Source organism: Phyllostomus hastatus, unplaced genomic scaffold (genome assembly GCF_019186645.2).
Source record: "Phyllostomus hastatus isolate PE091 unplaced genomic scaffold, TTU_PhHast_1.1 phas_scaffold_78, whole genome shotgun sequence".
NCBI lineage: Eukaryota > Metazoa > Chordata > Mammalia > Chiroptera > Phyllostomidae > Phyllostomus > Phyllostomus hastatus.
In genome coordinates this window covers 47848402-47863974 of record NW_025334041.1, presented here as the reverse complement: position 1 = coordinate 47863974, position 15573 = coordinate 47848402, and the positions used below count along the sequence as shown (strand labels likewise).

Here is a 15573-nt window from a genome sequence, read left to right as displayed (position 1 = left end):
TTCACCTAACATAATACTGTCTAGATCCATCCATGTTGTCACAAATGGTAAGAGTTCATTCTTTTTCATGGCTAGGTAATATTCCATTGCATATGTATGGACCACTTATACTTTATCCAATCATTTATTGATGGACACTTAGGTTGCTTGCATATCCTGGCTATTGTAAATAATATTGAAATGAACATAGGGGTGGATATATATTTTCAAATCAGTGTTTTAGATTTCTTTTGGAAATGGAATCACTAGGTCATAAGGCATTTCCATTTTTTATTTTTTTCAAGTAACTCTATACTGCTTTCCACAGTGTCTGCACCAGTGTTCATTTCTACAGGACACCAACAGGGCATGAAACGTCCCTTTCCTCCGCATCCTCACCAGCACTTGTTTTTTTGACTTACTGATAGTAGTCATTCTGACAGGTGAGGAGTGGTATCTCATTGTGGTTTTAATTTGCAATTCTCTGATGATTATTAATTTTGAGCTACTTTTTATATGTCTATTAGCCATCTGTATGTCCTCTTTGGAGAAGTGTCTATTTAGGTTCTCTGCCCATTTTTTAATTGGATTGTTTTGTTTTCTTGGTGTTAAATTGTAAAAGCTCTTCATAAATTTTGGATGTTAACCCCTTATCAGAGGTATCATTGGCTAATATCTTCTCCCAATGGGCAGGTTGTCTTTTCATTTTGTTGATGGTTTCCTTTGCTCTTCAAGAACTTTTTAGTTTGATGTAGTCCCATTTGTTTATTTTTTCTTTTGTCTCTGTTGCCCAAGGAGATATATCAGAAAAAATATATATTACTAGGAGCAACATTGAAGAGTTTACTGCCATGCTTTCTCTGGGAGTTTAATGATTTTAGGTTTTACATTTAAGTATTTAATCAATTTTCAGTTTTGTCTTACATACAGTGTAAGAAAGTGGTCTAGTTTTATTTTTTTGCTGTATCTTTCCAATTTTTCCAACACCATTTACTGAAGAGACTGTCTTTGTCTCATTGTATTTTCTTGCCTCCTTTGTCATAGATCAATCAACCATATAGGCATTGATCTATTTCTGGACTCTCTGTTCTGTTATGTCAACTTATTTATATGTTTTTATGCCAGCACCATTCTATGTTTAATTACTATAGCCTTGTACTCCAGTTTGATATCAGGTAGAGTGATAGCTTTTTGTTCTTTCTTAGGATTGAGTTGACTATGGGGTCTTTCAGGTTCCATATAAACTTTAAGAATATTCATTGCAGTTCTGTGAAAAATACCATTGGTATCTTGATAAAAATTCCACTGACTCTATAGATTGCTTTGTGTATTTTTGGACACTAACAATCTTAATTCTTCCTATCCATGTACATGGCATATGCTTCTATTTATTTCTATCTTAATCATTTTCTTTTTAAAATGTCTTATAATTTTCCAAGTACAGGTCTTTTACCTCCTGGGTTAACTTTATTTCTAGACATTTTATTTTTCTGATGCAATTGTAAATGGGATTTTTTAAAATTGAATTTATTGGAGTGACATTTGTTAATAAAATTTTATAGGTTTAAGGTGTACAGTTCTATAATACATAATCTGTATACTATACTGTGTGTTCACCACCCCAAGTCAAGTCTATTTCCATCACCATTCATCCCCTCTATATCCTCTTCTACCTTCCCTCCACCTGCCCCTTTCCCTCTAGTAATCACTATACTGTTGTTTGTGTCTATGAGGGTGGTTTGGGTTTTTTGAGTTTTTTTTGCTTATGCCCTTCACCCTTTTCACCCAGTCCCACAACTATCTTCCCCTCTGACAGTTGTCAATCTGTCCTCCATCTATGAGTCTGTTTCTATTTTCTTTGTTAGTTTATTTGTTGATTAGATTCCACATATGAGTAAAATCCTGTGATATTTGTCTTCCTCTGACTAGCTTATTTCACTTAGCATAATGGACTTCAGGTCCACTCATGCTGTTGCAAAGAGCAAGATTTCCTTCTTTTTATAGCCAAATATTCCATTGTGGAAATATACCACAGCATTTTTAATCTACTAATTCATTGTTGGAAACCTGGGCTGCTTCCAAATCTTGGCCATTGTAAATAATGCTGAAATAAATATAGAAGTGCATTTATTCTTTCAAACTAGAGTTTGGGTTTCTTTGGATATTCCTAGAAGTGAAATTGCTGGGTCTTAAGACAGTTCCATTTTTAATTTTTTGAGGTAACTCCATACTTATTTCCATACTGGCTGCACCATCTGCATTCCCACCAATAGTGCAGGAAGGTTCACTTTTCTCCACATCCTCACTAGCATTTGTTTTTTATTGATTTATTGATGATAGTCATCATGGCAGGTGGAGGTGATATCTCATTGTGATTTAAATTTGCATTTATCTGATGATTAGTGATGTTGAGTGTCTTTGTTTGTTTAGAGAGAGGGGAAGGGAGGGAGAAAGACAAAGAAGTGTCAATGTGAGACAGAGAAAAAAACATTAAGTGGTTGTTTCCCACACATTCCCCAATGCGGGAACCAACCCCCAACTTAGGCATGTGCCCTGACCAGGAATCAAACCAGTGATCTTTTGCTTTGTAGGACAATGCCCAACCAACCAGTCAGGGCTGTTGAGCATCTTTTCATACTTCTATTGTTATCTGCAGGTCCTCTTTGGAGAAGTGTAGAAGTGTCTATTCAGCTCTTTTACTCATTTTTTAAAAGATTTTATTTATTTATTTTTAAAGAGGGAAGGGAGGGAGATAGAGAGAGAGAAAGATCAATGTGTGGTTGCTGGGGGTCATGGCCTGCAACCCAGGCATGTACCCTGACTGGGAATCGAACCTGCGACACTTTGGTTCCCAGCCCGAGCTCAATCCACTGAGCTACACCAGCCAGGGCTTCATTTTTTAATTGAATTGTTTGATTTTTGGTGGTGAGTTTTATAAGTTTTTTTAAATTAATTTTTGATATTAACCACTTATCATTAGTGAATCCATTCTCTCATTCAGTGGGTTGCCTTCTCATTTTGTTAATATTTTTCTTTTTTTTTTTTTACACCAATGTGTGGCTGCCTCTCATGTGCTCCCCCCACAGGAGACCTGGCCCACAACTCAGGTATGTGCCCTAGACTGGGAATCAAACCGGTGACCCTTTTGTTTGCAGTCCAGCACTTAATCCACTGAACCACACCAGCCAGGGATCATTTTATTGTTTTCTTCTCTGTGCAAAAAGTTTTTAATTTAATGTTGTCCCATTTGTTTATTTTTTTGTTTCCCTTGCCCGAGGCAATATATCACAAAAATATTGCTATGAAAAATGTGTGAGATTTTACTGTCTATGTTTTCTTCTAGGATTTTTATGATTTTGAGTCTAATATATAAGTCTTTAATCCATTTTGTGTTTATTCTTGTGTATGGTGTAAGAAAGTGGTCTTGTTTTATTTTTTGCAAGTATCTATCCAATTTTCCAAACATCCTTTATTGAATAGAGCATCTTTACCTCATTGTATGTTTTTACCTCCTTTTGTCAAATATTAATTAACAAATATTAAAAGCATGAATTTATTTCTGGGATTTCTGTTCTGTTCCATTGATCTATATGTTTGTTTTTATGCCAGTACCATGCTGTTTTGGCCTTGTAGTATAATTTGATACCATGTAATGTGATTCTTCTAACTTTGTTCTTCTTTCTCAAGACCTCTGTGGCTATTTGACATCATTTGTGATTCAATATAAATGTTTTGAATATTTGTTCTAGTTCTGTGAGTTATGTCATTGGTATCTCAATAGGAATTGCATTGAATCTATAGATTGCTTTGAGTATTATGAACATTTTAATGATGTTAATTCTTCCTACCCATGAACATGGGTATATGCTTTCCCTTACTTGCATCTTCTTCAATTTGTTTCTTCAGTGTCTTATTTTCCAAGCATAGTTCTCTTACCCCCTAAGTTAAATTTATTCCTAGGTATTTTTTGAAGCACTTATGAATGGCATTGTTTTCTTAATTTCCCTTTCTGTTACTTTGTTATTGGTGTATAAAAATGCAACTGATTTTTGGATATTTATTTTGTATCCTGTCACTTTACTGAATTATCAATTCTGGTAGTTTTTTGGCAGAATCTTCAAGGTTTTCTAAATACAGTATCATGTCATTTGCAAAAAATGACAGTTTTAATTTTTCCTTTCCAATTTGGGTCCCTTTTATTTCTTCTTCTCATCTGACTGCCATGGCTAGGACTTCCAGTACTAAGTTGGATAAGAAAGGTGAAAGCACACATTGTTGTCTTGTTCCCAATCTTAATAAAAAAGCTTGTAGTTTTTTCCATTGACTATGATGTTGTCTGTGGGTGTGTAAAATACAGACTTTATCACAGTGAGGCATATTCCTTATATTTCTACTTTGTTGAGACTTATTCTCAGAAATGGCTGCTGAATTTTCTCAAATGCCTTTTCTGCATCTATTGATATGATCATATTGTTTTCTCCTTCATTTTGTGTATGTGGTGTATTATGTTTATTGATTTGTATATTGTACCAACATTGCATCCCCAGAATAAATCCCACATAATCATGGTGTATGGTCTTTTTAATCTATTCCTGGATCAGGTTTGCTAATGTTTTGTTGAGGGTTTTAGCACCTCTATTCCTCAGGGATATAGGCTTATAATATTTTTATTTGTAGTGTCTTTATTTGATTTTGGAGTTAGGATAATGCTGGCCCAGTAAAATGAGCTTGGGAGTCTTCCCTTCCCTTAAAATTTTTGGAATATTTTGAGAGGGAGAGGTGTTAAATTTTCTTTGGATATTTGATAAAATTCACCTGTGAAGCTTTCTGGCCCAGGATTTTTGCTTGTTGGTATTTTTTCTTTTTGTAACTGCTTCAGTTTCACTAGTTGTAATCTGTCTATTCAGATTCTCTTATTTTTCCTGATTCACTTTTGGAAAGTTATGTGTTTTTCAGAATTTACCAATTTCTTCCAGATCATCCACATTGTTGGCATATGACTGTTTGTAATATTTTCTTACAATCCTTTATATTCCTTTGGTGTCAGTTGTTATTTCTCTCATTTCTGATTTTATTTATTTGGGTCCTCTCTTTTAAAAAATTTTATTCATTTATTTTTTAGATACAGGGGATGGAGAGAGCAAGAGAAAGAGAGAAATATCAATGTGTGGTTGCCTCTCATGTGCCCTCCACTGGGGACCTGACACACAACCAAAGCATGTGCTCTGATCGGGAATCAAATTGACTTCTTTGGTTCACAGGCTGCCACTCAACCCACTGAGCCACACCAGCCAGGGCTCTTCTTTCTTGATAAGTGTGGTTAAAGGTTTGTCAGTCTTGTTTATCTTTACAACCAGCTCTTGGTTTCATTAACTTTTTGTATTACATTTTAGACTCTATTTCATTTATTTCTGTTATGATCTTTATTATTTCTCTCCTACTCACATTGGATTTTGTGTTTTGTTTTTTTCTTTATCCTTGAAATGTAAAGTTGGATTGTTTACTAGAAATTGTTCTTCTTTCTTGAGATAGGCTTATAATGCTATGAATTTCCCTCTGAGGACTGCTTTCTCTATGTTCCATAAATTTTGGGTTGTTATATTCTCATTTACATTTGTTTCAAGGTATCTTTTGATTTCTTCCTTATATCTCATTATTAATCCAGTTATTGTTTACTAACATATTATTTAACCTTCATGTCTTTGTGTGTTTTTCAGTGTTTTTCTTGTGATTGATTTCTAGTTTTATACCATTATGATCAGAAAAAAATCTTAATATGATTTCAATCTTCTTAAATCTATTGAGACTTATTTTGTGTCAACACATGGTCTATCCTAGGAAATTTCCATATGCACTTGAAAAGAGTGTACATTTTGCTACTTGGGGGAGACATATTCTGAAGACATCAATCAAATCCATGTAATCTAGTGTGTCATTTAAGGCCAGCATTTTCTTGTTGATTTTTTTGTCTGGAAGATCTATCCATTGATGTCAATGGAATGTTTAAAAACCCCTACTATGACTGTATTACCATAAATCTCTCCCTTTACATTTATCAAGATTTACTTTAAATATTTAGGTGCTCCTATATGGGTACACAAATGTTTACAGGGGTTAAATTCTCTTGCTGGATTGTTCCTTTAATCATTATGTAGTGTTCTTCTTTGTCTCTTACTATAGCCTTTGTTTAAAAGTCTATTCTTTTGGATATAAGTATTGCTACCCTGGCTTTTTAAAAAAATTCCATTTGCGTGAAATATCTTTCTCCATCCCTTTACTTTCAGTCTGTGTGTATCTTTTGTTCTGTGGTGGGTCTCTTTTAGACAACATATATATATGGGTCTTGTTTTTTTATCCACTAGCTACCCTGTGTCTTTTTAAAAATGATTTTTAGAGAGATGGGAAAGGCAGAGAGAGGGAGGGGGAGAGAGAGGGAAGAAAGGAATAAAGAAAGGAAGGAAGGAAGGAAGGAAGGGAGAGAAAGAGAGAGAGAGAGAGAGAGAGAGAGAGGAAGAAGGAGAGAGAAAGGAAGAAAGACATCGATTTGTTGTTCCACTGGTTCACTGGTTTATCCATGCATTGGTTGATTCTTGTATGTCCTTGACCAGGAATCAAACACACCACCTTGGCGTATTGGGAAAATGCTCTAACCAAATGAGCTACCCAGTTAGGGCCTACCTTATAATTTTGATTAGAGCATTTAAGCCATTTACATTTAAAGTGATTATTGACAGGTGTGTATTTATTGCTATTTTATAACTTTAACTATGTTCTTCTGGTTCTTCTTCTTCTCCTCCTCCTCTTCCTTCTTACAGGCTCTTTAATGTTTCTTGTAATGCTGGTGTGGTGGTAACAAATTCTTTTAGCTTTTTCTTATCTGAAAAACTATAGGGAACCTATCCAGGTGGAATGGCAAATGTAGCCCAGCCCTATCAGAAAGCCAATAGGCGCATGTTGGCACACAGGAAGCCAAACCCATGGTTAGGCTTTCCCATGGGAAACCAGGCCTGCATTATACCTAGGCTGCCTTGAGGCTTACTGTTGCTAAAACTCCCTCACCCTGAGTTGAAGCAGCAAATGTTTACAGCACATCTTTAAAGTAACTTCCTAAAGTCTGTGCTAAATCTCCCAAGAACAGAGTGTAACCAGAACAATCACTCTTATCGTTCCCTTGCCTTTGTAACATTTTTAACTTGTTAATCTGTAAGAAATAATCAGTAACATCCTTTCCTTTGTTATCTGTAAAAAGTAATCACCTAAACAAACCTGAGCATAGTGAATGAGAACCATTTTTGATATATGCTATTAGAAAGCCAGTAAAAGCTTGTGAAGGCAAGGGTCAAGGTGCTCTCCTCTTGAGAGAGTGGCCAAGGTGCTCTCCCCTTGAGAGAGTGACTGAGCTGTCCCTTTTTCTCCACAGGATTTCAGTAATTCATGTGAATTTGTTTCATCTCATCCACAACACTGCGGACACTGCTGGCCAGAGTCTGTGTCAAAAAGCTCTTTATTTCTCCTTCAATTTTAAATGATAGCCTTGCTGAAAAAATAGTCTTTGTTGTAGGTCTTTATTTTCATAAATTTGAATATTTCATGCCAATCTCTTCTCGCCTGAAATCCTTCTATTGAGAAACCAGCCGACAGTCTTTGGGAGCTCCCTTGTAGATAACTGTAAGATTCCCTGTTTGTCTTTAACCTTTGGCATTCTAACTATTATGTGTCTTGGTGTGGGCCTTTTGGGGTTCATCTTGTTGCGAAACTCTGCAGTTTCCAGACTTGTGTGTCTTTTTCCTTCACCAGGTTAGGGAATTTTTCAGTCATATTTTATCAGATAGGTTCTCAATCCCTTGTTTTCTCTCTCATCCTTCTGGTAACCCTATGATGCAAATGTTGTTAAACTTCATGTTGTCCCAAAGTTCCTTTAAACTACCCTCACTTTTTAAAATTCTTTCTCTGATTGGGTGTTGTTGTTTTGTTTTGTTTTTACCTAGTCTTCCAAATCGCTAATTTGACCCTCTGCTTTATCTGACCTATTGTTTAATTCTTTAAATGTATTCTTCATGTCATATATTGTATTCTTTATTTATGACTTTTTTATGGTTTTTATGTTTGTTTTAATGCTATTGAGCATCCTTATTACCATTACTGATAAATTACTTGCCTTCATTTTTAACTTTTTCAGAAGCTTTCTCCTGTTTGTTTATTTGGGGCCTGCTATTTTTGTCTTCCCATTTTGGCTGCCTCTTTGTGTTTGTTTCTATGTATTAGATAGATCTGGTATGACTTTTAGTCTACATAGGGTGGACTTATGTAGTAGGTGTCCCATGGAATCCAGTGGTGCATTCTCTTGATCACATAAGCTGGGTGCTCCAGTAATGTCCCTAGTTTGGGTTATGTGGGCCTTCCTGTTGTAATTTACTCTTGATTTCTATTGGCTTTTTGTGCATGGGATAGACCCTCAGACTGACTGATTATGAGGCTCAACCTCCACCATAGAGTGCAAACTGCTATGCAGGTGTTTGACCACATGAAATAGAATTTGTCTCAGCAGGGTTTGGTGCCTGCTGAGATCCCCCTCAGTATATGTTGCTTGTAAAGCTTATTAGATTCTGCTCTGATGTTGCCTGAAGCTGGCCACTGGGTGTGTTGGTTCTGAGTCTCTTGGAGGTCTAGTGCTGGCCAATGTCTGTTTCTTCCTGTGACTGGCCCTGGGCAACCTGCTTGAAGCAGTCTCAATGTAACTTCTGTAAATCCTTGGTTATAAGACTTCTCTTCATTCTAGTCTTCAGTTAGTTATTCAGAATGATTGTTCTATATTTTAGCTTGTTCTATAATTTACCAAAATTCCAGTTTGGTCCTGGGAGGTTGAGACTGTAGTTTTCACCTACTCTGCTACCATCTTGGAGTCTATGGGTTGTTTTCTTAATTTCCCCTTCTTTTTTTATTTGAAAGATCTTGTTTATTTATTTTTAGAGAGAGGGATGGGAGGGAGAGAACCATCAATGTATGGTTGCCTCTCACACACCTCTTACTAGGAACCTGGCCTGCAACCCAGGCATGTACCCTTACTGGTAATAGAACTGGTGACCCTTTGGTTCATAGGTGAGCACTCAATCCACTGAGCCACAGCAGCCAGGGCTAATTTCCCTTTCTGATAGTTCATTATTGGTGTATAAAAATGCAATCTATTTCTGAATATTAATTTTGTATCTTCTGCTTTACTGAATTTCATTTATATTTCTAATAGTATTTTTGTGGAATACTTAAGGTTCTGTATGTATAGTTTCATGTTACCTGTAAATAATGAGTTTTACTTCTCCCTTTCCAATTTGAAAATATTTTATTTCTTTCTCTTGTCTGATTGCTGTGGCTAGGACTTCCAATACTATATTGAATAAAACTGGTGAAACTGGACATCTTTTTCTTGTTTCTGATCTTAAGAAAAAGGCTTTTAGCTTTTCATTGGTGAGTATGGTTTTAGCTATGAATTTGTCATATATGGCCTTCATTATTATGTTGATGTATCTTCCCTCTGTTTCCATTTTGCTGAGAATTTTTATCAGAAATGGGCACTACATTTTGACAAATGTTTTTTCTGCATCTGTTCAATATGAACACATGATTTTATTGTTTATTTTGTTTATATGGTTTAACACATTAATTGATTGATGTAGATATTGTATCAACTTTGCATCCTAGGAATAAACACCACTTGATCATGGTGTATGATCTTTTTAATATATTGCTAATTTTGTTTGCTAATAATTTCATTGAGGATTTCAGTATCAATGTTTATCAGGGATATTGACTTATAATTTTTTTTCTTTGAAGTAACTTTATATGATTTTGGAATTAGGATAATGCTGGCCTTGTAAAAGTAGCTTGGGCATTTAACTTTCTCTTAACTATTTTGAAATATTTCAGAAGGATAGGTGTTAGTTCTTCTTTTAATGTGTGGTAAAATTCACCTGTGAGGACACCCAGTCCAGGACTTTCTTTTGGGAGGGCGTGCTTTCCAGAGTACTTTGTTGAAAAGTATATTTTATTGATTATGCTATTACTGTCATCCCATTCTTTTTCTCCTCTTTATTCTCCTCGAACTTGCACCATCCTCCCTCCTTCATCCCCCACCTTAGTTCATGTCCATGGGTCATATATATAAGTTCCTTGGCTTCTCCATTTCCTATACTATTCTTAACCTCTCCTGCCTATTTTGTATCTACCAATTATGCTTCTTATTCCCTGTGTCTTTTCCCCCATTCTCTCCCCTCTCCCTCCCCACTGATAACCCTTCATGTGATCTCCATTTCTGTGATTCTGTTCCTGTTCTAACTGTTTGCTTAGTTTGTTTTTGTTCTTGCAACCATACTCAACCAGTTCTGTGATCATCCTGATGACCAGAGTTTTGAACTGTGCATCTGATAGGTTGGCTATCTCTTAGGCGCATAGCTGTATTTTTTCTGGAGCTTTGATCTGTTCTTTCATTTGGGCTATTTTTTTGTCTTGGTGTGCCTGTTATGTAGTAAGGAGTGGAACCTTAAGTATTCACCAGGGTGGAACAACCCACATTGCTGCATTGTGGCACTGTGTATGGGGGAGGACTCCGAGAAGGAACAATGCCACCTATTCAGCTCTCTGCCAGCTTTCAGTCACTTTCCCACTACCCACAAGCAAATTTGGCCCTTTTGGTGCTGATTCTTGGGTGGGTGGATGGGTTGTGTACATTCTACAACCCTGTGGGTCTCTCTAATGAACTCTCCTGAGAGGCTGGCAGTTTCTCCCGCTACCTCAACCCCCACAGGTTCTTTCATTCAGAGGTTTTGAGGCTTTATTTCCCTGCACTGAAACCCTGCATTACATGGTCTGTCTTGCTTCCCAGTTGTTCCTCCCAATTTATCCACATGCAAATATGGGACTGCTTGATCCACCAGCTGCCACTTTGGCTGGTCTGTGAACCTCCATCTTGCTACAGGTCTTCTCTGCCCCAGCTGTTCGTCTCTGCCCCTTTACCGGTCTGGATGAATATTTTTTCTTTAACTCCTTGGTTGTCACTCTTCCATACACTTTGATTTTCTGTCAGTTCTGGTTGTTTTTTTTTTCTTAAATTTGTTGTTCTTCTTTTGGTTGTGCAAGGAGGCAAAGTGTATCTACCTATACCTCCATCTTGGCTGGAAGTTCTAAGTTGATATTTTTTTAAGATTTACCTATTTATTTTTAGAGAAGAAGGAAGGAAGGGAGCAAGAGAAGGAGAGAAATATCAGTGTGAGAAGGAAACATTGATCAGTTGCCTCTCATAAGCCCCTCCAAATGGGGACTGAACCCAGGCATGTACTCCAACAGGGAATTGAACCAGCAACCCCTTCGATTTGTGGAGCAACCCCCAACCAAATGAGCCACCCAGTCAGGGTAAAATCTCTGCAAATTTGAAGCAGCATTGTTGTAATGCTCAATAAAGGCAGTAAACTATAGTTCGGAGAATGAGAGCTCTCAAGTGGAAACAACCCAAATGTCTGTCAACTGACAAACAGATAGACAAGGGTGGTATATCCATACAGTGGAATATCATTCAGCCATAAGAAGGAGTGAGGTGCTGTTCCATGCTGTGAAACTGGTGACCCTTGAACTTTATGCTCAGGGGGAAGAAGTCAGTCATTATTGACCACACGCAATAGGATTTCATTCACAGGAAATGTTCACAATAGGCAAATTCATTAAAGGAGAAATCAGATTAGTGGTTGTCAGGAACTGAGGAGAATAGGGGCAGGGGAGTGACTGCTAATGAATTCAGAGTTTCATTTTGTAGTGAAATAAATGTTCTAAAATTAGATTGTGATGATGTTCTATGAACGTAGTAAAAACCACTGAATTGTGCATTTTAAATGGATGAATTGTATGCTATGTGAATTATACCTCAATAAAGGTAGTTTTAAAAATGGTAAGAGCTATGAAGTCATACTGCCTGTGTTTCAATTTCAGCTAACTACCTAACAGCTGCTACAATCCAGGGCAAGTTATTTAACCTATTATTTTGTTTCATTTTCTCTATCTATAAAAAAGGGGGCAGTAATACAAATAAAATCATGGAATGATACCAATAAAATAATACAAATAAAAATCAAGAGTAAACACATGTAAAGCCTGTTTAAGAGTGTGTAGCATATGTTATGTGCTCTCTAAGTGCAAGCAATTAATAAGGCTTACAGGAACAAATGAGCAAGAGCTGTTAAAGAAGAGCCAGATGTCAAAGGAAATAGTAGATGGGGCAGGTAAGTCAAAGAACCATGATCTGGGTCCTGGGAATGTACACTAGATGCTGACGTGAAGACTCTCTTAATGTTTGCTCCTTACATACCTAAGGGCCCATGCTGGGAGTGCTGAGAATACCAGATGCCTGCACTCTGGCCCTCAAGTCATGGGTTCCACAATGATTCTAATGATCAGCTGATTTAAGAAAACTTGGTATGCTACTCAGGGAGACCATCATACCTACACTAAGCAGGTTGAGCATTCCAAGTCCCACCAGAACCCCAAGGCAATGGCAGGTGGGACAAGGGGCAGGGCTGATTACAACTGTGGGAGGTTCCTATGCCAGCTGAGCAAAGGGCAGATGTGGGAGATACCTAAGTACAAGTACGTCTAGACATCTGGACCCTAAAGACATCCTTGAAGGCCTTCAAGGTTACCAGGGGAAAACACACAATGAACAGATTCGTGCTGCCTTAGGAGGAGTGACAATTTTGGAAAGTCTCAAATGACAAACTAGAAAACAGAGCAGATACCATGGCCTTTCAACATGAATGACTGGGTCTGACTTATCCAAGGAGAAACATTCACACAGTAAGGCTGAACATTTAGGCTTGTGTTTTTACTAAGGACATGTTCTTCCACTATTAAATGTCTCCTCATAGATTTCCTTCTGAAAAATCACAGGATTGTAGAAAGTCAGAACCAACAGACACAAGTTCATCAGAGCCCAGGTTTTAAGATCAATACTCAAACTATCCCACCTAAAGAATTGTTACTGTCAACACATCTTACACCTGATATCATGTGAGGATGGTTGGCAATAAGAAACAAGCCACTTATTTGTAACAAGTTGAGCATAATTTTCAGTTGGACTGGATTATATGAAGAAAAAAGCACAGAAATTTCTAGCATGTCCTGAACAGAACTTCTAGATCTTACAAAAAGGGAAATTAATCAGGTAAAGAGGAAATACTCACTGATCTAGAATCCCATAGGCTTCTCAACTCCAAGTCCCCTCTTTGCAGACAACTCCTATTGGGAATAATATGGTACTTACTTCAAAGTTGGTGCCTGATAGCCAGTTTACACGGAAGACTTCAGTGAGGGGACTGGAGTTGATTATCATGGGAAACCCTGGGATCACAGGTGATAGTGATGCTGATAATTGCACAGAAAACATGTGCACTGAAGTCTCAGGTGGAGAATTCTCTGTCACGTTACTTGTAGCAGGTAAGTGAATTAGGTATAGTGCCTCTCCTCCTATAAATTTAAAAAAGATAAAAATTACATGGACACAAAGCCTTTCATTGGGAACAGGGATTAATACTTTTTCTCTGCTTCAACTTGTGGCTCACAGTGGCAATGGAACCTGTTCACTCCCTAAGAACAAATACTCTTGCCAAAGTCTGAAAATGGAAATGTGAGGTCTTCTTGGAGCCAAGAAAACAATCACCACCAAATGATCATGAAATCTGCTTTTGTCATTCTGCAAATAAAGCTGCTGCTTTCTCTTGTCTCCCTGTTTCCCTTCTCTTTTCTCCCAATCTTTGTGAAAAGCCAGGGGAAGAGATACATCACCTTAGCAGACAGATACCCATTTGAAGTATCTAGTCTAGCCATGACATTCTCTCTCTTACAAGGGCCCAGTAGTTTACAAGAGCTTATTTTCCTCTCTGTGTTTCCTTCTCATTCATGAGGTCATCTGAGAATTCAGTGTGCATGACTGAAGAGCTCCAAAATCATGGTAGATCTCCCCACATTCATAAGTAATCTCAGGTACAATTAGTTGTTATTATTGGATGCTCTAGGTGTCATGCAGAGAGTCAACCAGTACTTCTTGTTTGATTATCTTCTGTTTCACAGAGAAGGAAATGAGATACTTAGAGAAGGCATGTGAATTGCCTCGGACAATATTACTGACAGGGATTTTTACAACGTAAGAGAAAGTATGTTTCTTCCAGGAACATCTCAGAACATTGTGAGGGTTCCTTGACACTTTGTGAGACTTTGCCAAAATGGAAGGGAGCAACATGTCCTTCATGCTTCTATATGATGGGTACTGTAGGGGTGGAATAGTGCCCCTAAAAATTCATGTTCATTCAGAACCTTAGAATGTGCCTTACTTGGAAATACTTGGAGTATTTGCAGATGTATTAATAATCAGTTAAGAGGAGGTCATAACTGGATTAAGGTGGGCCCTAAATCCAGCAACTGGTGTCCTTATGAGGACAGGACACAGAGATACACAGAAGAAGAAGGCCATGTTAGATCAGAGGCAAAAAGTGAAATCATACAGCTACAAGCCAAGGAATGGTATAGAACACCAAGAGCTGGGAGGTGGGCATGGAACAGATTCTCCCTCGAAGGCTGTAGAAGGAACCAACCCCGCCAACACCTTTATTTCAGACTTCTGATCTCCTAAACAGTGAGATAATAAATGTCCTTTGTGTTAAGCCTCCCAGGCTGTGGTAATTTGTTATAGCAGCACTGGGAAAATAACAAAATTGTTATTTACCCAATGTTCCAAATAAATGCATAATGTAAAAACTTTTCTTTCATTTACTCCTCAAAACAATCTTCTCAGGTAGGTAATAATGTTGTCATTTTACAGATGAGGGAATGAACTAAAGGACACACAATGAGCACAGTTGTCCCCTTATCCACAGGGATACTGCCCAAGACCCACAGTGGATGCCTGAAACCACAGATGGTCCAAACCCTATACATACTATGTATTTTCCTGTACATACATACCTATGATAAAGCTTAATTTATTAATTAAGCACAGTAAGAGGTTACCAACAATAACTAATAATAAAATAGAAAAATTATAGCAATATACTGTAATAAAAGTTATGCAAATGTGGTTTCTCTCTCAACATATCTTACTATACTGTGCTTACATTTTCACTTAAAGAAAGCACTTTATTGGCTTCTCTTTCATGTATCTGAATTGCCAGCATTACTGCTCCTGTGTTTTGGGGCCCTTATGAGGTAAAACAAGGGTTGTTTGAGCACAAGTACTACAATAGCCCAAGAGATGGCTAGTAGGTGACTAATGGGGTGGGGAAGGTCCACAGTCTGTAGATGCTGGACAAAGGGATGGGGCCGAGCAGGACATCAGATAACATGAAATTTCATCATGCTACTCAGAATGGTGTGCAATTTAAAACTCGTGAATTGTTTGCTTCTGGACTTTTCTATTTAATATTTTCAGGCCACAGTTGACCATGGATAAATGAAACTGTGGAAAGTGAAAGCACAGGTGAGGGGGGACTACTGCGGTAAGTAACAAAGCCAACATTTATACTGAACTGCCACCTCTCAGTCAGGTCCCATCATTGGCCACCA

At 37.4% G+C, this 15573-nt stretch overlaps 1 protein-coding gene across 1 annotated transcript in view; it reads right to left on the bottom strand.

Annotated features, from left to right (window-relative positions):
* CDHR3 (cadherin related family member 3) overlaps positions 1 to 15573 on the bottom strand; it is a 77395-nt gene that overhangs the window by 54279 nt on the left and 7543 nt on the right. The window contains 1 exon segment of the mRNA XM_045828542.1: positions 13280 to 13482. Coding sequence (XP_045684498.1) covers positions 13280 to 13482 — 203 coding nt within the window.